Source organism: Cebus imitator, unplaced genomic scaffold, assembly GCF_001604975.1.
Source record: "Cebus imitator isolate Cc_AM_T3 unplaced genomic scaffold, Cebus_imitator-1.0 Scaffold3, whole genome shotgun sequence".
NCBI lineage: Eukaryota > Metazoa > Chordata > Mammalia > Primates > Cebidae > Cebus > Cebus imitator.
This window is the reverse complement of record NW_016107318.1, coordinates 11922766-11947739: the sequence shown is the minus strand read 5'-3', so window position 1 is coordinate 11947739 and position 24974 is coordinate 11922766. Positions and strand designations below refer to the sequence as shown.

The 24974-nt window shown below is 35.1% G+C and overlaps 1 protein-coding gene across 8 annotated transcripts in view; it reads left to right on the top strand.

Moving 5' to 3' along the window:
* LRRC7 (leucine rich repeat containing 7) overlaps positions 1 to 24974 on the top strand; it is a 579044-nt gene that overhangs the window by 485623 nt on the left and 68447 nt on the right. For 7 of the 8 annotated variants that reach the window (XM_037739858.1, XM_037739854.1, XM_017532080.2 and 4 more), the window contains 5 exons: positions 2425 to 2536; positions 2749 to 2929; positions 4351 to 6028; positions 10163 to 10303; positions 19227 to 19346. In XM_037739858.1, the coding sequence (XP_037595786.1) occupies positions 2425 to 2536; positions 2749 to 2929; positions 4351 to 6028; positions 10163 to 10303; positions 19227 to 19346 (2232 nt within the window). The remainder of the gene's footprint in view (positions 1 to 2424; positions 2537 to 2748; positions 2930 to 4350; positions 6029 to 10162; positions 10304 to 19226; positions 19347 to 24974) is intronic. The other variant, XM_037739849.1, reaches the window with a different exon arrangement.

Sequence of the window (24974 nt, the reverse complement as noted above, 5' to 3'; positions counted from 1 at the left end):
TGCTTGGTCACTAAGGCTGTTTTCAATTCACAATAGAAATTCTTGAACAGGTTCAAAAACTTGAACCTGAGTCAAACCAGAGCTACCATGCAGAGTTCCAGTCATAATTTTGGTATACAAGTTTGAAAACCTAATCAATGCAAACAAGATGACCTGAGGACTGAACGTGCAGAGCATAAGAGAAAAAAAAAGAAAAAAACCGTTAATTATGTTAAAATTCTGTGCTTGTACAACCAGCTGGTTTGCTTTTCTGTGTTTCTATTCTATTTTTGTTTTTCTTTTGAATAAAACAAAATTCCCACTCTTGTAATTAGTTATCATAGAAATATTTTTAAATTATTATATAAACAAATAACTTACCTTTAGATTCACAGATTGTTAGTACTAGACAGGAATTGGCACTAATTCTTACTATGATTACTTTCACTTTGATAATGATAATGCCCAGAGAAATACACTGACTTGCCCAAGGTAGCTTGACTAATAAAATATAAAAATAGAAATAGGATGGAAATATGATACTTTGTAACAAATTTTTTTGGCAAGTCAACATGTTTTATGCCTTTCATGGCACTGTTTCTCAAACTCATATCTTTTTATAAATTTTTCCAAAGGAATGTAAAGGCATTTATCCTCCATTCTGTCACCCTAAAACTTTGTCATGCATTTCTTATGCTAAATCTTTGAAATAATTTTTAAAATCAATCAAAATAAAGAAAATATGGCCTTTATAAAAGAATTTATAAAATCAAAGTCAGCAGTTAATTTCTTTTGCTGGGTAGTTAGCTTTGCTCTGTGAAGCCCAGGTGAGAAATGAGCTTTTCTTAGGATAGGCAATATGGCATACATAGTATCCCATAGAAGACCTTTGAGTAGCAAATATAGCCTCTTCAACTACTGAATTTTGGATTCTACTCCTTTTCCTATTCTCTTTGCAACTTGATACATTGTTTTAAGTTCTTCATGTGCTCACAGCTGAGCTCACCAGGAGGCAGCACAAGGTAAGGAAAAATCACTGAAATGGAGCCCAATACAGTGCTGGATCTTTATCTAATCATCTGTGTAACCTAGGCCTAAGCTGAGTCTCAGAACCCACCTCTAGAAAACAAAGGTGTTAGACTAAATGATCTTCCCATTTTCTTTTATTGAAATATTCTATTTTTTAAAAATAACAAGTAACAGATATACCCAGGTTTTTTGGGCAAATATTTCCATACAAACCTAAGCCAAAAGAATCCCAAAAGATTGAACTTAAACCAAGAGTTAAAGAAATGGACATGCTTCTCTGCAATAACCAAAGACCTGAGCATGTCACTATGGGGGTCCTTGGCAATATATTATATTTATAGTAAGAGTTGCTGCCTGTTCATTATACCAACCGATTAAAGACAGGACTTTTTAAATTTATGATATTTTTGTCCTCAAGTGTATTTTTTCTCTGATTTAACAAAATATTTCTAAGTATTTTGCATTAGTGCTCCAAACTCACAAGATACTAATGAATTAAAAAGCTGAAAAATTCTTATTTGAATTAAAATTAATCTTAAGGGAAAATAAGACATAATGATAGCTACTATGCATAAATACATACTTATGGGCATAAATATGGCATTTTTATATGTAGAAGTAAGTGAGAATTTGGTATTTTACCTTCCCCTAATGCTCTCCACACTACGTGGTTAACTGAGAATAGTAATTTAAATGGTGGAAGTTGAAAATTCATGGGTTTTCTACATGTTTATTTGTCATTATGAAGTTATAGTAGTGTATCAATATTGCTTATTACACTCAAATAAGGAATATCGAATGAAGATTTGGTGCCCTAGGTTAGGTTTGAGAAAACCAGGAACCTTTGGAAAAAGACATGATGGAACTTGAGAAATTGAGGTGATGATCACTTGGGAAACAGTAGAAAGTTAGGAGGAAAGTAGTGGGAAGAGCAGAATTTATAGGACCCGACAGTGAATTAATACAGCTAGAGATGCACAAAAAAGAAAATTTTATCTGGTCAGTGATATACTGTCCTCTTAAAACTCTTAAGAGAATTCACCACTAGAACAATTACATATATATATATTTGTGTGAATTGTACTGCTCGTATATGGCTTATCATAATTCAGTCTGGTGTTCTAATGAGTTATATCTCATCTCTCCAACTAGATTATAAACTCCCAGAGGGTACCGGCCACATTTTATCTTTCTTTGGAATCTCCGCGGTTCATTGCACAGTGCCAGCCATATAAACAATATGCAAAAAATGGACTCACTTACATTAGAAAAAAACTTTTTTTAGTGCTTAACTCAGAGATACATATGAATTCTAGAGTCACATTTTTGAATCTGAGCCAAATAAAGATACTGCCACTTTGGTTAACCATTGTTAAAATGTTTACTTTCCTTGTCCTGTATTATTATATCTCTCAGGATTCTTTTGTTCATCCAGCTAATGAAATGAGGATTGGGGAACTTCACCCTTCATTAGCTGAGACCCCTCTGTACCCACCCAAACTTGTTCTGCTAGGGAAGGACAAAAAAGGTAACATTGTGAGCCCAATGTGGAAAATATGCTACAAATGCATGTGCATGATGAATCAGCAGTTGTATGATTATGATACACCATTGTCTATACAAATATTTTACAAATTTGCATCTCTAACCTTAATCGGTATGGTTTCCATTTTTCATACTTGCTTTTCTGTGTAACTGCCAGTGTCAAAGCATTATAACATTTTCCCCTTTAAATTTCAGAATCAACTGATGAGTCTGAAGTTGACAAAACTCACTGTCTGAATAACAGTGTTTCCTCAGGCACTTACTCAGACTACTCGCCTTCCCAGGCTTCCTCAGGATCCTCTAACACCCGGGTTAAAGTGGGGTCCTTGCAGACAACAGCTAAAGATGCAGTACATAATTCTTTGTGGGGTAACAGGTGTGTTTGGAATTCCCTCCTTTTGTTCCCCAACGTTTATTTTCAGCAACTTTTTAAAAAATGGAATCTTCTTAATTTTGGAATTGTGTTCAGCACACAAGTGGCCTAGAAGACAGAAGGGGCAGGTAAGCAAATGTTCGCGTTGGATTGCCAAGAACAGATGAATCCACCTTACAGGGCAAGGCCATTAGTTAAGGAAAACATGATAGGAGGTAACAGGATGAGATGGTAGAACAAAACGTTTAAAAAATTTAAAAATTGTGTTTGCTCACTGATACTTATTGATGAGACATGGATGTTTTACCAAGCAAAATGGCGTTATGGATTAAAATAAAATGCCAGTAAAGCATTTATGTGCCTGACACAGAGTAAGTGTTCAATAAATTTTCATTGCTATCATCATCATCATAATTTTATCACCACCTGGAAAAGTTAGGATGTATTTTAAAGCACTTAATCTTTCCAAAATGCCTCCTCCTCTATATTAGTCTAATTTTGCAGATGAAAAAACAAAAACTACACACGGAGCACAATAAAGTGACTCAATAAGGCAGTATTTTCCCAGTTCTAATTTCATTTTATAACTTGTTGCTGTGTTTTACACTACAAATAGCAAATTAAAATTGTCATATGATATAGGGAGTCAATAACTTTTACTCATATTTTACTGATAATATTGCCACTGTTGGCAGTGTCTTCTTTAGTAATTCATGAGTAACTTTTCCTATTCATTAATACTCATAATAAAAAATCTTAACTCTTTCAGTTTGTAAATTCATTATTTGCATTATTTGAGTATCTGCTAGAAATAACATGGTCAATGGTATAAACATGCCAGTGATCTAAAGTCGTAATATAACTTACATTCTACAAAAAGATATCTAAATACACTCCTTATACAATAGCATTTAGTGTCTTCAAAACCTGACCCTCAAATAAAAGTTATCTGAAGACAATTTAGCTTCATTAGATACAGCAAGCATTTGTAAGAAAGGTACTCTCTGCCAATAGTTTGAAATGTACCAAATCAGAATCTCCAGGAATGGGTACCAGGAATTATATGATTCTAATTATCAGTCAGGTTTCAGGACCATTACTTAAGAACTACATATTTCCTTCATTCATTCCTTCAATGGTTATGTATTTAATACCTACTGTCGAGACCATATACAATACATGTAATAATAAGTAAATTATATAGTATATTACAAGGTGATTATTTCTAGGAAAAAATAAAAGTTAAAGCAGGCTAAAGGGATGGATTCTTTTTAATATGAAATTATACTATCTTAATCATAAGACAAGTGAGGATTATTGATCAGTTAAACAAAGGATGATGGCTTTCTTTCCTACTGGCTCTCTTTCTACCAAAGACCCAACTCTACGTCCTTTTCAATTTCTTCTTCCCATTGTGTTCACAGGATTGCACCGTCTTTCCCACAACCTCTCGATGCAAAGCCATTACTCAGCCAGCGAGAGGCTGTTCCCCCAGGGAATATACCACAGCGTCCTGACCGGCTGCCAATGAGTGATGCTTTCAATGACAACTGGACTGATGGCTCACATTATGACAACACAGGGTTTGTGGCTGAGGAAACCGCCGCTGAGAATGCCAACAGTAATCCTCTCTTAAGTTCGAAATCTAGAAGCACATCTTCGCATGGACGTAGGCCTTTGATCAGGCAAGATAGGATTGTTGGTGTTCCCCTGGAACTTGAGCAGTCTACACACAGACACACACCAGAAACAGAAGTGCCTCCTTCCAATCCTTGGCAGAATTGGACCAGAACCCCTAGTCCGTTTGAAGACAGGACCGCTTTTCCTTCCAAATTAGAGACAACCCCCACTACTAGCCCATTACCTGAGAGGAAAGAACATATAAAGGAATCTACTGAAATACCTAGTCCTTTTTCTCCAGGCGTACCATGGGAGTATCATGATTCCAATCCCAACAGGAGTCTTAGTAATGTCTTTTCTCAAATCCACTGCCGCCCGGAATCTTCTAAAGGTGTTATTTCAATTAGCAAAAGCACAGAGAGGCTTTCTCCCCTAATGAAAGATATCAAGTCCAATAAATTCAAAAAGTCACAGAGTATCGATGAGATTGACATTGGTACATACAAAGTGTATAACATACCATTAGAAAACTATGCTACTGCGAGTGATCACTTAGGAAGCCACGAACGACCAGATAAGATGCTGGGACCAGAGCATGGTATGTCCAGTATGTCTCGAAGCCAGTCAGTCCCGATGCTGGATGATGAGATGCTCACCTACGGAAGTAGTAAAGGGCCACAACAACAAAAAGCTTCTATGACAAAAAAAGTCTATCAATTTGACCAAAGCTTCAATCCTCAAGGATCAGTGGAAGTGAAAGCCGAAAAGAGGATACCACCCTCTTTTCAACACAATCCTGAGTACGTGCAACAGGCCAGCAAAAACATCGCCAAGGATTTGATTAGTCCTAGAGCTTACAGAGGATACCCACCGATGGAGCAGATATTTTCATTTTCTCAGCCATCTGTGAACGAGGATGCTGTGGTGAATGCCCAGTTCGCAAGCCAAGGGGCCAGGGCAGGCTTCCTGAGAAGGGCCGACTCCCTGGTGAGCGCCACAGAAATGGCCATGTTTAGAAGGGTCAATGAGCCTCACGAGCTGCCCCCAACTGATAGGTACGGCAGACCTCCATATAGGGGAGGGCTGGATCGCCAAAGCAGCGTTACAGTGACTGAGTCCCAGTTCCTGAAAAGGAATGGCAGGTATGAAGATGAACACCCTTCATATCAAGAAGTGAAAGCTCAGGCGGGAAGTTTTCCAGTTAAAAACCTTACCCAGAGGAGGCCATTGTCTGCAAGAAGCTACAGTACAGAGAGTTACGGTGCCTCCCAAACCAGGCCAGTTTCAGCTAGGCCTACTATGGCAGCTCTTTTGGAAAAAATACCATCTGACTATAACTTGGGTAACTATGTTGACAAGCCATCAGATAACAGTGATTTAAAGACGAGGCCTACTGTGAAGGGAGAGGAGAGCTGTGGTAAAATGCCTGCAGACTGGAGACAACAGCTGCTTAGACATATAGAAGCTAGACGGTTAGACAGGGTATGTCTGGCATTTCTCTGTAAGAATATCCATCCTGCCTTTAGTATTACTTTATTGGCATTTTTAAGCACATGTAGTGAAGCATGAACTACGTGAATGAATTAGATGATCAGTATTTATATTGTGGGGGAAATGGATCATAATAGTCTCTCATGGCTCTGACTAAATGCTCTCTGAGAGTTCATAACCTGCAGGGGCGTTATTCATCAAATCTAACCTACATATTGTTAGTAAGAAAGAATTTGGCTCCATTAGAGGGGATGGTGCTTCAACTGCTTTCTAGCCATTAAGGCAAAATGCCTCTCCTAGGACACAAAACTGTTCTCTAGTGACCTAAAGAGTATGATTTTTATTGAACCTATAAAAAGAGAATATTTCCCCCATTTCTGAATGGACTCACTTATATTAAAGTCAGGCCTAATTTGTTTATAAAATTTGCACATAGTTACTGCTATGGGACTGCTAGTTATTATATCTAATGAGCAATAATCTTCCCAGTAAGAAACAGAAAAATAAGCAGGGATTAAATGCTCTCCTACACATTATTTCATTTAATAAAAACCCTGCCATTTAGAATGTTGGTTTTTATACAGAAAGAACTATTTAAATTCAAATTATACTATAGACAACAAAAATATATGATGTCTTTATGAAGATAACAAACATACAAATAAGTGTATATATTGCATCAAAAAAGAAAATTAATTCTAATTCAGTTAAAAATTGAGTCGCAATAGGCCAGGCACGATGGTGGTGGTGGCTCATGCCTGCAATCCCAACACTTTGGGAGGCTGAGGCGGGCAGATCACAAGGTCAGGAGTTCAAGACCACCCTGTCCAACATGGTGAAACCCTGTATCTACTAAAAGTGCAAAAAAATTAGCCAGGTGTGGTGGCACATTCCCATATTCCCAGCTACTCAGGAGGCTGAGACAGGAGAATTACTCGAACCCAGGAGGCGGAGATTGCAGTGAGCCAAGATTGTGCCACTGCACTCCAGTCTAGGTGACAGAGAGAGGCTCCATCTCAGAAAAATAAAAATAAAAATAAAAAGTAAGTCACAAAAAAGCATGTAATATACAGGGATTGGGGACAGTAAAAAAAAAAAATCATATGAAGCCTGGAATTACATTTTGTTGCTTGTTCAAATCTGAGAGAAACCTGGTATTTCATTTTCTAGAACTATTATTAATTGGCCATTGCCATTCAGTGTACTTTGTGGCTTTAGTGTAGAGGGCTTAATGTGCTCTGCATTGACATTAGAATCTTAAAAATCCTTTTTGTGAAAATGGGGCTTTTTGTTCTCATTTTCTAGAGTTGAATGTTCAGTGTAAATTGGGGATCTGGGTAATAATATACTATTGCAATGTTTCACTCAATAGTTTTATTATTTTATTTGGTGTCCTGCTAAAAGCACAGGTCACTGCATTTATTATGTATTTCTTTAATACTGAATTTTATGTTTACAGGTTTACTCTTTTCAAATAATTATATTGCTTGTAGGTCGTGTCTACATGACAAGAAAACAATTTTTTTCAGGGAAAGAGTTAACTAATAAATGTGGGTGTGGGTGTCTCAATGTGGAAATTGGTTCTGCCTTGCAAAATATTTCATCAGAATGTCTGTTTCAAATAGGTTTGCTCAGTCCCATTGAAGGGAGCCTCATCAAAGCCTCATGACTGGCTGTCAGTGGGAGACACCTGGTCAGTTGTCACCATGCCTTACCTCAAGTATACCCTCCATGTAGACAGATAACTTGGAGGGCGAAAATATTTGGGGCCAAATAATACAGTACAGTTTGGGAACTCTGGCCTCGTGTAGACACGACCATACGTAACAGGGTAAGATGAACTAGTCAAGAAAGGTTATAAGAAGCTTTTTGGAGCATATGTACAATGACTAGCAATTTGAGGCAACAGACAAATGAGTGAAAACAAAGAATGAAAAAGAAAAGATAAAATTCTAAGCATTTGGTACCATCACTTAGTTACAGGTGTCCAGACCAATGGTTTCTCTCCTTTGATCCCAGCTACTGAAAAGTAGGTGACTCTTCTAGATGAAGCAAGAATTTTAGGCAGGAACATAGGGTTAGGGGAGAGAGATTTCAATCAGCAAAAGTTTGGAGGCCCTGCATATCCCAGATAACAAAAAGCGAACTCGTGTATTTTTTCATTGCTATGACGACACTTCCTTTCTTAGTTGGTCTTCATATAACCTCTGTTTGTATACAGTTCCCTAGGTGTCTTTTATTTTTCAAAGCAATTTCAATGTACATTCAATAGCTTCTCACTTAATTCCAGCAAATTAAATTACCTTAGAGTATTGGTTTGAGCTATCAGATCCTAGAAGCTCTTTCTTTTGTTTTCTCCAAGTCACATTTCTTTCCGTCTTTCAGCTGAGTTAACTGAGCTATTCAGGCTATATCTTTCATAAAACTTCCCAGCTACTCAACAAGACGAATTCAGAGCACTGAAGCACAGACATTATGTAAAACTAGTTTTGACATAGCTGTGCTACTTAACATTCTGTCCAAAGGCAGACTGCACCATGGAAATATGTGCTTCTTTCCAGTGAAATTTAATTGAGTCATTTGAACCCTGAAAATCAAATAGTTACACTGGAAATTACAAGATCTCTGTCCATTCCACATAAAAGCCAATTGCCTAGAGACTTGGACATTGGATAAGCTTAACAGTTCAACATAATGTTGACGAGAGATCTAAGTGCTGACCTTAAAGAAGCAGCTCCAATAACTACCCTAGATAAAAGATGCTTGTTTCGTCTTTTAGTTTAACTGTAAGGCCTATGCTTTCACTGCAGAGCCACACTGTGACAGGTGAAACATGAACCCATATGTCTGAGACTGCTTCTGTTCTATAGGAGCTTAGAGAACACCAGACTGGAGGAATTTTAAACTTCAAGGAATTTTCCAAGTGCTAGATTGAGATGTTCAGTGTCTTTTTCAGTTTTGGCATGGTGACAATGGAAAATCTCTGTATGAAATAACGATGAATCCATAACAAATATGATTGGAAGACAAGTACACCATCAGAAGTATAATAATCTTTGATGCTAAAAATCATTACTTTGACAGTAATTCCCTCAGAATAGAATAGCTGCCTGCTCTTAATGTTCAGTAGTATTTGGTTTAACAAAAGTGTACTAAGTTAACTTCTGTGATTTTTTTTTCCAAGTGAGAGAATTACTTAAAGGGGCCAAATGTTGTCAATGATTACGTTTCCATTGTAGATTCAAAGAGGAGATTGTACTGGTGGAAACAATTTGATGACAGAGTATCTAAAATTTTACATTTAATTTTTAAACAAAGTTTTATAGGAAAAAATTTATCAGTCACTTAAATGCAAATACCACCAAAGTGTTCTATAGGTATTTGGACATATAAGATAAATAGCATTAATAAATCAATAAATTATAATTGCTTTAATATTGCTATGAAATTTCTTTAGTCTAAAATATAATTTTTAAGAAACAAAAAATAGAATATTTGGATCCACATAAAATGTATTTTATTGGTTTAACTGATTTAACAAGTAAATTCAGTCTAGCCTATGGTCAGCTCAAATGCCATTTTGACCAGCTGTTTTTCTGAGTGGCTGTAATTAAGCCTACAGACTGAGCAATAAAGGAGACTGATTTTGGCTTTAACATTGCAATGCCTTACCTTAAGGCAGAGTTAGAAACTAATATTTGTCTTCCATATGTGATGATCTCACAATGTGAAAGAGACCAGAGATCTGCAGCTGGTAAAATTTAAGATTTCACTTTTGAAATTTTTAAATGAATAGACTACCACAGATGAATAATACTTGTCCAAAGCCACCATTATCATGATGTGTATGAAATAGAATTTATGACGTTGAGTTAGCAGCAGATGTAAAACAGAATGTATCTTCTTTGCTTTTTGTCTTTTCTGTAGTTTTGGATGGTACTCATTATGTGCATAACTAACACCGTTTACTGTATGCTTCTGTCTGATCAAGTGCATGTTTTTTAAAAAAAAGTTACTGTTTGCCTGCTTAAAGTTAAGTGTTATAAATTTAAACATGTTCATGTAATTTATCAGTTTGTTGAGCATGTGTTCACACCCTGTCACATGATTATTTCCTCTACTCAGAATGCTGCTTACAAACACAATACAGTTAACCTTGGCATGCTGCCCTATGGAGGTATTTCAGCAATGCATGCAGGCAGAAGCATGACTTTAAACTTGCAGACTAAGTCTAAATTTGATCATCAAGAACTACCTCTTCATAAAGTAAGTATGGACTGCCCTACATGTGTCAGCATACCAAAGCAAATTAATGTTGTTTGTTCACTTAATGTGTTTAGGCTGTACATACAACCCTGCTTCCTGTAGGTTCCTATGAGTCCAAAAAGCACAAGGGCAAATAATGTAGAGCCTGAATTCTTAACCACTAAATGAATATTTGTAGCTGGACTGATTATCAGGTTCCTGCTTTTTGCATTGAGCTTTGCTTTTTGGATTGAGCAGGTACATGGCTTTTTGTGTTGCTTCAAGCTTCATTTTTTTTGTCATTCATTTCCTTTTTTCCTCCTTTGCTTTTCTTTATTTTGTGTTTATATATGTTTTTTACCTTTTTGGAGATAGCTCTGTCATCTCCTGGTGATGCATTCTGAGAAGAGAGGACAAAATTATTACTGGGTTTCAATAAAATCTTTTGGAAAAGACATAGAATCCTAAATTAGGAAGAGAATTAAGTAACTGGTACTTATAAATTCTTCTTGAGCCCTTTTTTTTGCGAGGAAATATAACAGAAGTAAAATATGAGAAAAAGGTTTGTGACTTAGGAAACTAGGTTAATGGAAAAGTAGCAAGTTTGCATGGTATTCGATGAAAATGTAGGCACGTTAAAAATGAATATTCTGAAAGAGGAAACAATTCCATTGTTAAAGGAACATTTCTGTTTGTTTATTTCAGGCAAAACTGAGAATACATTTAAATTGATTAATGCCTTCTGCCTTAGTTACATTTTAGTTGAAACCAGTGAGTCATTTTCACAATATGTCATTGTACCTATATATTTATATAGTCATTGGCCTGGTAAGTTTTTATGAAAAAAGCAATGCAAAGTAGGGATAACAGAATGACAGTAACTTCTAAACACTTCTTCTCTCTTAACAAAATGAATGAACATACAACTAACCCCATCAAAATGAGGGTCATAAGACCTCAAATTCCTGTTTTATTGTTAACCTAGTTTTTGAATAACATTCCCAAACTGTAGATAGTTTGGTTCATACTGTGAGTAGAATAACAAAATCAAGAAGACCTTTATATCCACAGCTTTTTCATCACTCACCATAACTTTTTTTAAAAAAGCGCTAACTGAAAACTTCTGAATGTTGTTTTTGCTGTACTCGGTCTAAGCTGCAGGCCCAGTGGAGGGCTGGTAACTTTCTCTCCAAGGAGAAAGACAAGGCCTTGATTTGTGGCATCTGCCAATGGCAGCAATATAAATACTCTCCCTATGACTAATTTCAAGGTATCAACTTAATGTCACTGAACTTAGAATTGGGAAGACTCAAGTGCAGTTGACTCCCATGAGCCAGTACAAATTGACTCCAACACACCAACAGCGTGACTATTTTTACTTGAGTTTCTACTATAATGGAACCTGTTCTTCGTGTCTTCTCAGATGCCCAAGGCTCTCATCCTCTTCCCTAATGAAACCAGTTTTCAAAAAGACCTTGAACTTAACTGAATTAAGGAATAGATGAGATATCACAACTTTAAATAGGCACCTTTCTTATAGGGTTTGCCAATTAAATAGAAATTAAACCTTGTATTAATCTGCTTTCATACTGCTAATAAAGATATATCCGAGACTCAGTAATTTATAAGGGAAAGAGGTTTCATTGACTCACAGTTCCACATGGCTGAGGATGCCTCACAATCATGGTGGAAGGCAGAGGAGGAGCAAAGTCACATCTTACATGGCAGCAAGCAAGAGAGCTTGTGGAGGGAAACTCCCATTTATAGTTTATAAAACCATCTCATGAGACTTATTCACTATTAAGAGAACAGTATGGGGGAACCTGCCCCCATGATTCAGTTATCTCCACTTGGACCCACCAGGTGGAGATAATGTGGATTGTTACACATGTGCATTATTGACACATGATTATTACAATTCAAGGTAATATTTGGGTAGGAATACAACCCACCATATTACACCTTTAAACTAAAAAATTGGAATTTCAAAATTCAGTGAACAGATTAAAGAGATCTTAGCATAAAGGAAACTATTGCTTGAACCCTCCTGAAATTATATCACACGAAGATGCTCCAATTTTGCTTAATTTGTGGCCATATTTACTTATCAATCTATATTATAATATAGATATATACAGTATCTAAAAAATGGCAATACACTTGAAACAGTGTTTCCTAACATCTAAATTATTCTCCAGATGTAAATTAGGTATCACTCTATTAGTATATTAATTTTCTGATGTCATTTGGGGTACCCTAGAGAATGGACCTACTGTGAGCTCTAAGAAGAAATAATGCAGAGTTATAGTTGAGGACATTCATCCAACCTCAGTTGAGCACAGAGATGACCAAAATGCATTCTCTTTGGAAGGTACATTAATTGCAAGTCAAGAATAATTCAAATATTGAAAGACTCTACCTCAAAATAAATTGTCATCAATATTTTATTATCTGCACCAAAAAAAAGAAGAAAAATAGAGAAGGCAAGGGAGGAAAAAGATACACAGGCAGGGCAAGTACTGCATTACCCTAAAAGATTTATGATCCAAAACTTACCAGTGTAAGGCCCATAAACTTTAAGCATTTAGGCATCTGGGACAGCGTTCCTGCCCCATCACCAATGCAGGAACATTATCAGGCACTGGATAGTTAATCAGCTGCAATAATAGCTCTGGGCTCTGCTTCCTCCTACAAATTCCAGTCTAAGCCTCTGTCCCTTCACTTTTGTGCCTAGATATGCCTCTTGTACAGAGCTTTCATTTGAATATCTGTTAAGCTTTTCTGCAACACTCTAGTCAGCTTCTCTTTAAAATGCAGTCTCTCCAATTACTCCTCCTGGACTCCACTGACCATTGCTAACAAGTCCCATAACTGAGGTTCAGTTTCCCTGAACCCTTCTCCCCAGGAGAGGAGATAGGCAAAGATTATTTAACTTTGATTTAGAAATGCATGAACATCTATTATAACATGTTTGTCTTTCTACTTAAGATAATAAAAATCACTATCTCAGGTCCTTAAGACTACTTTGCAGCCCCTGTATACTCATTAGCTATGAGAGTTGCACTAAAATACAGGGTAAGACCAATTTATGAACACAATTTTCAGTAAATAAAATTGACAAAACTGTTTCTTCTCCTGTGGAAATTCTGGAGCTGTCTCTTTTATTCATAAAATTCCTGAATGATAATACTTGCTATCTCTAGTTAGATGCTGTGGCAAATGATTCTGGGGTGTCCTAGAAAGAATGAATGAAGTTTCCTACGGAATCTAAATTAATGTTTTCACCTGTTAAAAGTTAAGCACTGGAAATGGAGTTGTAGTATCCATTTGTGCAGGTGCTGCTCTCAGAAGGAAACATGTAGGGGCTGAAATCCAGATCCTATCTCCATCCTCACTGTTTGCCAAGGCTTGCCTCTTGCAACTAGGAGAAAGAAGAAACATCTTCTTATTTCCTGCCCTGGACCAAGGCTGCCTTTAAACAAATTTGTAATAAACTAATTAAAGGATATCATTACTTGTGAATGAAGCTTGAAGAACTCTGCACATGAAAAACTATTTACGTAGTGAATATTTATGTGAACAAAAAGGGAACACTATCCAAGGTTTTGCAATATATTTTACATATTTTTAATTTTTTCATATTTATTACATGTCAGATCAAGTATGGTACATTTTTCATGGATTAAAAGCTAAATATAGGCTTCCTATACTATAAAGAGTAAATTACATCTCCTACTATAATTTTGTAGAACTCTTTAAGATAGTAAGAAAATGTCAACAAATATAACTAAATTAGTTTAATAAATTTAATTTCCTTAATATATTCGTTTATTTAGGGGCTTATGCTAATTTCCCAGAAAATTTATTAATTTACTTATTTATGAATTTCCCGGAACATTTAGAACATATAAATCTTTTATTATAGAATTATTAGTATTTTCTATTTATTTATTTGTTCAGTCATCCATTTATTCATTTATCATTCATTTACTGCCTTTCCAAAAAGCATTTAAGGCAACTTTTTATGATGTTATTAATGGTTCCATGTGCTTCTTTGGATGTGTTTTATTAAGCTTAGCTATTGTCTTGAAATTTTATGTTATCATAGAGAAATACAAATTGTAAAATGTCAATTCAAACTACCATTTTTATTATCAAAATTAATGGTAGAATGGATAGATATTTCCACTGGGAGAAAACTAAAGACAAGGATTTATTGAGAATCTACTATGTACCTGGTGCTATGAGGTACTTTAAATATATTTTGTCTTGCAACTCATAAAACCCTCAAAGGACATATTTATGTCCATTGTATCGATAAAGAAACTGAGGCTCATGTGTCACACAAAAGAATTCACCTGTATTTTCACTGTTTCACTGTTGTAACTCCTGCACTCAGCATAGTAGTAGGTAGAATTTAAATCTGCTTCTGCCTAATAACCACACACATACTCTTTCTACTCTCTGATTATGCCTTCTCAAATGTTTGTAAAACCTAACATTTTCACAGAACATGACTCAGGTTGAAAACCTCTTTCATATGCATTATTACCTCACATTGTCTTCAAAATAATCTAGAGAAGTAGGTACTATAGGATGGAAAAATGAATGCACAGATAAAATGTATTAACTAATCCAAAACATATCATGACCCCAATCATGTACTGTATGCTATAGGTTTCTTAGCTGAGCTTAATGAATGCTAGTAATTACCTTGTTCTTTTTCAGATCCACTTGTATTTCCTGAGCACTCAGTATCACCAAGAATTATGTTTGGTAACAGTGAAAGGCTAAAGATTATGGACCCAAGAAAATAACTCATTAATCATCCAGGCTACTGCAGCCCTAGACACAAGCAGGGCTGGGGAGGAAATCATTGCCCTTTCCTAACTCCATGTCTGCAAGTGGCCGGCTGCCAATATGAATAGTGTGGTCTCTTCTATAATGGAGAAATTGATAACTTTCTCTTGTTCTTTTTTTAATTCCTACCACCATAACAGTATGCCATAGCATCCACTACTTATTAGCTTATTCAATTAGGCATTAATATAAATTAATTATAATTTCAGGTGAAGGAAGGCTAAAATAGTAGAAATAAATGTATTAAATTACCTTGTCTTAGAATTTTACCTAGAAGAAATTGGTCTCACTATCTGTTTTGTTAAAGTTGATTAAAATTAGTTGATATTCATCCTACCAGGTTTTGAGTTAGAGAAATTTAGATAGCAATATTTGCACCTAAACTATTTTTAAATGTCTAATGTCCTTTCTTTCTGCATATATGCAGATGACTCAGTATCAGATAGTACCAACATTTGTTATGCATTTATTCATCCTAGTGCCAAGGGTTACTTATTTATTGCCACTTTTTTTTGCTGAAAGCAAAGTAAGATTTATGCTGCACCTCGGGGCAACTCATAATTTCTATTGATTCTGCTGCATTTGTTATTGGCTACCTATCCCTCAAGAAAGATTCATTTACCTTTCTAATTATGAAAAAAGCTTTCAGCTTATAAATCCAAATAAATTCTCATAGACAGTGACTAAATTTACCAAAATAATAAGTTGATACTCGTGGAATTTCATTATAATGGAATTCTGGTTTAAAAATCACTTGGGCATTATATTATCACCTTCAGATTGAAGCCTATAAAATCATAATCATTTGGATCTAAGCTTGGCATATTTTTACCTTTGTAATACCTATTTTTTCCAAAAGATACGATGAAAATGAATAGTATAGCAATAATTTCATGGGAAATACTTTGGGGAAGATTGTCTTTAACAATTTTTACTGCAGATTTTTTAAATCTGTGGTAATGTCCTTTATGAACCAAGTGCCAATTACTTAGCAAAAGAAATCCTTATATTCTTAAGGGATATGTCCTCAGATCTTTGCAAATTGCCAAATCCTAATACCACTCTCATATAATTGTAATAACAAGTGTAATTTCACAAGCATACTGTACACTCATCAGTTAGCAAAGCTGCTATACCCCCTAACCTTATTTAATTCACTTATGTGACTACTGTGCACACACGTTTATACACATATATATACATATGAACACACATGCATGCACATACTCATACAAATATGCAGACATATACAGATATAGAGAAAGAGGCATACATATTCATGCACATTTATGTCTCAGCAAAATTAGAAATTACTTGATCAAGTAGACACTTGCGATCATTCACAGCAGTCAAAATTACAAATGGTAAATCCAAAACTGCCCACACTCATCTTTGGGCATAACATCTGTTCCACAAGACGGTCTACTCAGCATTATTGCATGTCTTATCAAATATAATTTCTGATTTTTCACTAAATCACACCAGACATTTTCTGTATTATTTTGAAACCGGCAGAATTTAGAAGCTAAGGAAATAGTGTATCATGATGATTTTCCATGTTATTGTCTTTAATTAGTTATATATGATGAGGAAAATAAAACTCATTCTTACTCCTTAAAGTATCCAAAGAAAATATCAAGGATGTGATACAAAAATAATTGAATTAATAGCTAAACATCAGTTCAGTTATTTTATCTGGAAGAGTAAATTTCAGCACTGATAGCTTCAGTTTTGTAACATTTTTCTGTAGCTCCTTTTAGCCCTTAATAGAATTTTAACTGCTAAGCTACTCAGTTTATACACAATAGCTATACTTCTTTGGGAAATAATGTACACATACTGCATAATTCTGTTTTTGGTCCATACCGCCATCAACAACAACAAATGTCAATAAATTGTTTTTATGGTCTTTCTATTTCCACAAACTTAATTCATCCATAAGTTGTCTCATGTAAGAAAAACAAAAAGGCTAGAGACTTCTTAAAAGGAAATTGCTTTCAAGAAGTTCCTTCAATTTTGCTACCTAGTGAAAGTATCTTTTTAATGTGTCTGCATGTTTATGTTCTTTTTGGCCCCTGTGATAGAGACTTGGTGTGATTGTTAATTTTAATTTTAAAAAGAAAGAGATTAATTTATAAGCTAATGAAGTACCTACACCATTATATTAGGATTTTGACCAAAAGGATTTTGCATTTTTTCAATACCAAAAAGAATAGTGACTAGGACCATGTCTGAACAGCCAAAGCAAGTATAGTGGAGGAAATACAGATAGATATGCGGAGGATAGGAAGAGAAACTTATGTTCAATTCTGGCCACTTCTTAAAAATCTGCATTGCACAGATGTAGCCAAATGAACATATTAATTATCCTACTTCACTAGCAAAGAAACTAAGTCAGAAAAGACAGATACAAAAAATTCAAAAAGAAAACACTGGCCAGTAATAATTAACCTGCAGTTATGTTTTAACTCTTAATTTTTATTTACTATATTTTAATATCTAGAAAAAATTGTGTATAGGCATGTGCAAACATATTAATCTGAACAAGGTAAAGACTAGAAAAGCAATGCTGGAAAACAGACAGTCATTGAATAGTTACCTGCTTAATTTGACGTAACACATACTTTAAACATGTTGTCTAGATTGAATTTTTCAAATAAACACACATCAATTCATTCCTAACTCAGAAACTTAAAGTCAGTACCTTTTTTCTCTTTTTTTTCATACTTTTTGATATGAAAAAAAATCACATAGCCAAAGAACAAGAAGAAAATTGAGTTAATTTTCATTATATCCATTCGATTCTAGGAAGACCTCATCTAGTGTCATCATAAATCCTATTTTGGAATTTTTCCAAGCAATGCTTTAAAAAAAAAATGCTTGTAGTCAGAATGGAGATAAGGTGGTTCTATAATTGTTTTCTAGAGGAGAGCAAACTAAGACCACTTAATATAACAAGATGAAACTTAGCAAATAGCCCATTTTTAACATATGTTGAGAATAGCCCAGTTCTCTCCTTTTCTAAGGTAGGAGGTCAATTCCTTACACAAAGTACACCTGCACACTCTCTAGCTGGGCTTTATCAGTAGAGATCCTTTAGAGCATGTGCAGAAAATGGCATAGGAAACACTGGAGTATAATAGCTCAACCATAGAAGAACTCCCCCTGGAAACCAAGCAGTACTTGTATATCCTACACACTAGGAAAGGAAGGAGCCTTTGTGAAAATATATGTCAATATACCATATACATCCCTCCACTGGAGGCTTTATGATGGTATGTGATTACTTGCGACTACTCAGGTTAGAATATGAAATCACCCAAAATATCTAATACTAGAATAATAAAGACATCCAGGTATTAGTATTTGTTAAAAATAATAAGAAAGCAAAAATAAAATATTTATGAAGTGTTTGAACTTTAGCATATAAGTGATTTATGTAAATAAATGAAATTGGTAATCAAAACAGTCATGATTTACTTACACTATGATTCTAATGGCATATTTTTAATAGCATATTTTTATATTGCTTTAATATTTCTTTCAAAGCTGTTTGTTGATAATGCCATAGTACCATAAATTTTGCATTATGCCAATGTTAGCACTATTTTGGTTTAGTGCAACTCATATTCTCCTGGAATCAATATAACCTCATAAAATTTATTTTAGATTATGACTTGGAATATTAGAAGTTACAGTCTATGTATTACATGGTTTCAATTTCTATTCTAAATGGTGAGATTATACTAAAATTGAGCAAGTTTTGAGTGCTGTGGCTTTTAACAATTGGTTAATTTTATTCTGATTATTTTTATTCAGGTACTGTAAAAAATCTAAATTTTTCTTTAAAATTCAGTAAACAACACTAAGATGGTTATTTTAACTGCAGTTTTCATTGCTTCCAAAAAGCTTTCAATTTACAGTTCTTACCCAGTAAAAAGTATATGATATTTCCAGTTCAGGATGTATGTTTTTCTGCAATGAAACAAAATTAATTTTACCATGATCATTAGGGACTCTTTTCAGAAAACTATGGTAAACTTCTACTACATCACTAAAGAATGCCATACCATTTTTGCAATAGACCCCGTCCCAGCAAAGCAACATTTTAGACAATGGACAAGAAGATGTATCTCCTAGTGGCCAATGGAATCCTTATCCACTTGGGAGGCGGGATGTACCTCCGGACACCATTACTAAAAAGGTAACCAATTTTTAATTAATGAGACAAACCATGAAACTTGCACAATCTACTGTAATATGTAATTGATATTTTGTGTCTTACCGTCGTTTCTAAGTTTGTGATAACTTTAAGGTAAATATTATCCTACTACATGAGTTTGGCTAACTGTTAAGTATGTTGAAAAGAATGGAAAATGAATGCTGCCAGCTGTTCAAAGTTGGTAATGAATGTTTATAAGCAACATCCTGCCACCTCTCTACAGATTTTTTTTTAGATGAAGTCTCACTCTGTCACCCAAGCTGGAGTGCACTGGTGCAATCTCAGTTCACTGTAAGCTCTGCCTCCTGGGTTCAAGCAGTTCCTTCCCTCAGCCTCCCAAGTAGCTGGGATTGCAGGCACCTGCCACCAGGCCTGACTAATTTTTTTATTTTTAGTAGAGACAGGGTTTCACCATCTTTCCCAGGGTGGTCTTGAACTCCTGACCTTGTGATCCACCTGCCTCAGCCTCCCAAAGTGCTAGGATTACAGGTGTAAGCCATCGTGCCAGGCCAGATACTCCTACCTCTTATCACCCACCCTTGAAGTGCAAGTATAGAATGATATGTGGTATACTCCGACTCTCTTGGCTTTAACAGTGTGTTGTAACCAATTTGCATAAAAGAAAATTTGATTCACTATTTCTAAAGTTATGACAATTGATTCAGCAAACATTTAGTAAACAACTATATGTACATTGCCATGTGTGGAGCACTTGCTAGATACTGAGGAAACAAAAATGAAAAGCATACAGTTTCTTACCTCAAAAGCCTTTTTATCTAGTAAGGAGTGCTAAGTGATGAGTAGGTAATTATAATATTGCATAATAGATCACCACAACAGGAGTAAAAAGAAAGCCACAACCTTGGATGAGATACTTGCCACATATATGAGAGAAAAGAGAATTTGTATTCTAAAATATATTTTTTTAAACTCTTACAAATCAGTAATGAAGACAAACAACACAGTTTTTTAAACTGGTAAAATACAAGGGGAAACATGTGGGTAAGTAAATACTAAAACAAAACTGAACCTTGTTATCAATCAGGGAATTGCCAAAGAGATGCCATTTTGCATTTACTAGACTGACAAAAATTAGCCAGTTGTTTGTAGGTATACGAGCAATGAAAACTCTTTTAGACTTCTTATGGCAATATAATACACAATCACTTTGATAATACACTTTCCTGCAAAGCTGAACATGCACATACCCTGCATTCCATCAATTCTCCTCTTAAGGCATGAAACTAGAAAAATTATCATACGTGTCATTCAGGGTACTTGAAATGTTTCCAACGCCAGAAAACTGATAAAAGCCAAATGTTTACCACCAGGAGAGTATGTAAATAAATTCTGTTAATCACACAAAGGAATATTTCACAGCAATGAAAATTAGTAAACTATAATTACAATAATGTGTATTAACTTTAGAAATATAATTTGAATGGAAAAAAGTTTCAGGAGATGGCATACATCTGTAATATATTTGCAAATCCCAAAACAAGCAAAACTCAAAATATACTATTTAGGCATAAGTACATAAGAAACCTATTTTTATAAGTAAGTGGTAAATATAGTATTTAGAATTGTTATCTCTAAAGATAAGGTAGGGGATAGAATCAGGGAGAAAGTGAATATTATTATTGGAACTATTCTCATTTTGAAGTTGAATTGTGGTTCTTTACACTCTACTTTTTATACTCATGAGTGTTCATTTTATAATTGTGCTTTGTAAGCTACATATGTATTACATACTTACATTCTTTGTTACCTAAGTAATTTTTCCCTTGATGACTACTTCAGTGCTTTTTAAAATATATTAAATATCAAATTTTATTTTATCCAGAATAACTGGTAATGCCACAGATTTACAGGCATTTATTTTATGCATGTTATTAATTTGACTATTGGATAGTATTCAGCTCTGCAAATACATATAATGTGATGTGGTTAATGCTAAGAAAATGGGATACAGGGCTATGACAGCACCTGGAAAGGACACCTGTTTAGTGAGGAAACTAAAAGAACAGAGGAATAATGTCAAATAAGGCTAGAGGGATAAGCAGAAGCCAGGTCATGCTGGGCTTTATCCTGCAGGAAATGAGAACAGGAATATAAAGTGTTTTAAACAGGGAAAGGATATGACCAAATTTTTATTTAAAGAGCACTCTGACAGCTTTCCAGAGAATGGAGTAGAAAGAATAGACTTGAAGCAATGGAACTAGTTAAGAAGTTTCTATAGTAATTCAGGTGAAAGTAAATGGAAACAATGGGTGGCGGGAAGAAATGCTGTATTAGTCCATTCTCACATTGTTATAAAGAACTACCTGAGACTGGGCAGTTTATCAAGTAAAGAGGTTTAATTGACTCACAGTTCCTCAGGATGTGCAGGAGGCGTAGCTAGGAAGGCCTCAGGAAAGTTACAGTTACGGTGGAAGGCAAAGGGGAAGCAAGCATGTCTTCACCTGATAGGAGGACAGAGAGTGAGAAGGAGAAGTGCTGCTTACCTTTAAACAACCAGCTCTCATGAGAACTCCGTCACAAGAACAGCAAGAGGGAGGTCCACTGCCGTGATTCAAACACCTCCCACCAGGTCCCTCCTTTAACACATGGGGATTACAATTCAACACGACATTTGGGTGGGGACACAGAGCCAAACCATAACAAATGCATAGATCCAATATCATGATAAATGTTAGAGCCAAAACAATCTTCTGATTCGACATAAGGCCTAGAGATAGATAAAAGTTCCAAGGTTGATACCCATGCTTCTAATTTGATCAGGTTAGTGGTGATGTTCCATTCACTAAGATGGGAAATACAGAAAGAGTAATAGGTGGAAGTCAAGAAGAGAGAATAGTTTAAGTTTTTACATGTTGATTTGAAGTAGCTTTAAGGCATCCAAGTGGAAATGTTCAGTGGATATTTGGACATATTTATTCTAAGTTCAGTAGAGAAATCTTAGTTGGAGATAACAAATTTAAGAATCATCAGAACATGTAATATTGAGCCATGAGTAAGGCAGACGGATAATACAGAACCCCATGGAACACCAACATTGAAGAGATGTACAATACACAGGAAGAACAGGCAGAAAAGATATAATCAAAGATTGTATCAATACAGTGATTTTACTGCAAGCTGTAGAAAATTCAACGGAAACATTGTTGAACTTCAAGAAAGTATTTCATTCAGTAAACATGAGAAGTAGTTGAGATCTGTGCTATGCTTCAAATTTAGTAATTTGTTCTCTCTTATTAAATACTTATAGATTTATTTTTCCATTCCACTCTGCCATCACAATATTGGCTTTATCCTAAAACTGGTTCCTCTCATAATTATTACATTACTACAAATGGCAACTGTTAATATGAGCTTCCTCTTTCAAATCCAGTGAGAGAGAAGCAAACTTTCCTGTAGCTGTCTCTTATGTGCAAAACCTTTCTTCCCTGAGTCTTTCAACAAGCCTCATCTTACATCTCATTGATCCAGAAATGCTAAAGACTTCCCATCTCAGCAAAAGAAATGGAGTTATATAATTGACTTTGATCAGTTGGAGTAGACAGGACTCTTAATTTCTTTCCATTCCCTTTATGTCTAGCCCAACTACTCACTCCATGACAACTGCAAAAATAATATTATCTTTTGAAAATGTCTGCTAAGAAACATGTAAGGGAAAAATAAGGGAAAGTGACACCTTGGAAATAGTGGGGAAAAAAATGTTTTAAGGAGGAAATGGTTAACTGTCAAATGATGCACAAAAACGTCAAGCCAGATAAGTATAACTGAAGGCTCCAAGGAGGTCATTGGTGATCTCAGCAAAAGCACTTTGCTTAAATGATGGGGTGGAATCCATAGAAATCTACATTAAAGGGTAAGTAAGGAAACCTATAAAACTCAAGAAGAAGTCTCCTTCTGAGTGAAAAGAATGAATGACAGTGGAATCTAGTAGGAGATATTCTATAAGGAAGATAAAAGGAATATTTAAGATGGCAGACACCTGAACATATTTAAAGACTTACAGAAGAAGCCATTAGTGATGAGGAAGTTGGAAATCTCAGACAGAAAAAGGGGAAATCTGCTTCTTTATGAGGAAAGAGGAGAGAATGAATGTGATGGTAGGATGTTGAAGGAATACCCAGCAAAGCCTAGTGGCAAGTTAACAGACCAAATGAAGGAATCATACTCACTTACATAATTGCAAAAGGTCACTATCCTTTTACCTTAAAAGGAAAAGCCTTATTTATTTATTACTCTAAATGGAAGTGATACATATTTATATTATCCATTTCTACATACATTTTATATGAAATCTATTTTCAAAGTCCATGATATTATATTTGATTATACCATTCATGCAAGTCGTAATGATTGTTTTCTTGCCTCCCTACCCACTTTAAGGACCCCATGCAACCCTGTGATTTGTGAACTGGTTAACCTTATTAAAGGCTCAAATAAGTGTTGAATCTATCTGAAAACTGTAAACTTTGTTTTTTTGTTTTTTTTGTTTTTTGTTTTTGAGACGGAGTTTCACTCTTGTTACCCAGGCTGGAGTGCAATGGCACGATCTCGGCTCACCGCAACCTCCGCCTCCTGGGTTCAGGCAATTCTTCTGCCTCAGCCTCCTGAGTAGCTGGGAAACTGTAAACTTTTATACTTCTTGTTAAATAAGAAATAATGTACTAAATGTACTGTGTCTTCTTCCTACTATTATGATAAGCAGGTTCTGATTATCCCATATTATGGCAATTTTGCCTAAAATCTGAGATTTCCGAACCTATAGATATGTCCCACCTATCACCTCTCAGTGTAGAGAGAATAAGGACCACTTCAAATATTCAAATTTAGATTTTCAAGTTAATATTCAGTGAGAATCAACCTAAGAAAAGAAAAATGGTCATGGGAGTATTAGCTTGGACTGTATGATTTACAGAAATAGATGTGATAATTGTATTATTAGTTATTGGGTTTCTATTTGACTCTACAATGACATTTTTAAAAGTTAATATTTTTGCAGTTGTCATGGAGTGAGTAGTTAGCCAGACATAATGGGAATGGAAAGATAGAAAGTGAACTATAAATTGAATGAGGAATCAAAGGCGAATAAGTGGTGAAGAATTCTTAGCCACTCTCCAATTTGAGCTTATTTCTCCAAGCCTCTGTAGATTTTTTTAAAAATCTTATCTCTCTAACTAAGATCAGAAACCACAGGAATGCTGTAGGGATTTGGTGGGAAATTATGGAAAGGCTTTGACTGAACTTGTGGCTCTCAGTTCTGGCTACCATAGATTTTGGCTACTCATAGCCATGCCAGCCAGTACTTCAAGCACTATAGAGAACAAAATTGGGTACCTTCCAAGATGTGGAGCCAAAAATTTAGGCAATAAAGTAATTGGACAAGAAGTGTTTATTTCTCAGAATTTTGCTCCTGTATCCATTGTCCCTGTCCTGTGTGGCTGAGAGTGGCAAAGTGATGGAAAAATGCCAAGAGTGTTAAATGCTGTCTTTTTCTAAAATGGAGTAATAGTAGGTGGTAGATTTTATTCCTCTCTTGCTATGCACTTTTTTTTTTTTTTTTTTTTTTTTTTTTTTTTTTTTTTTTTTTTTTTTTTT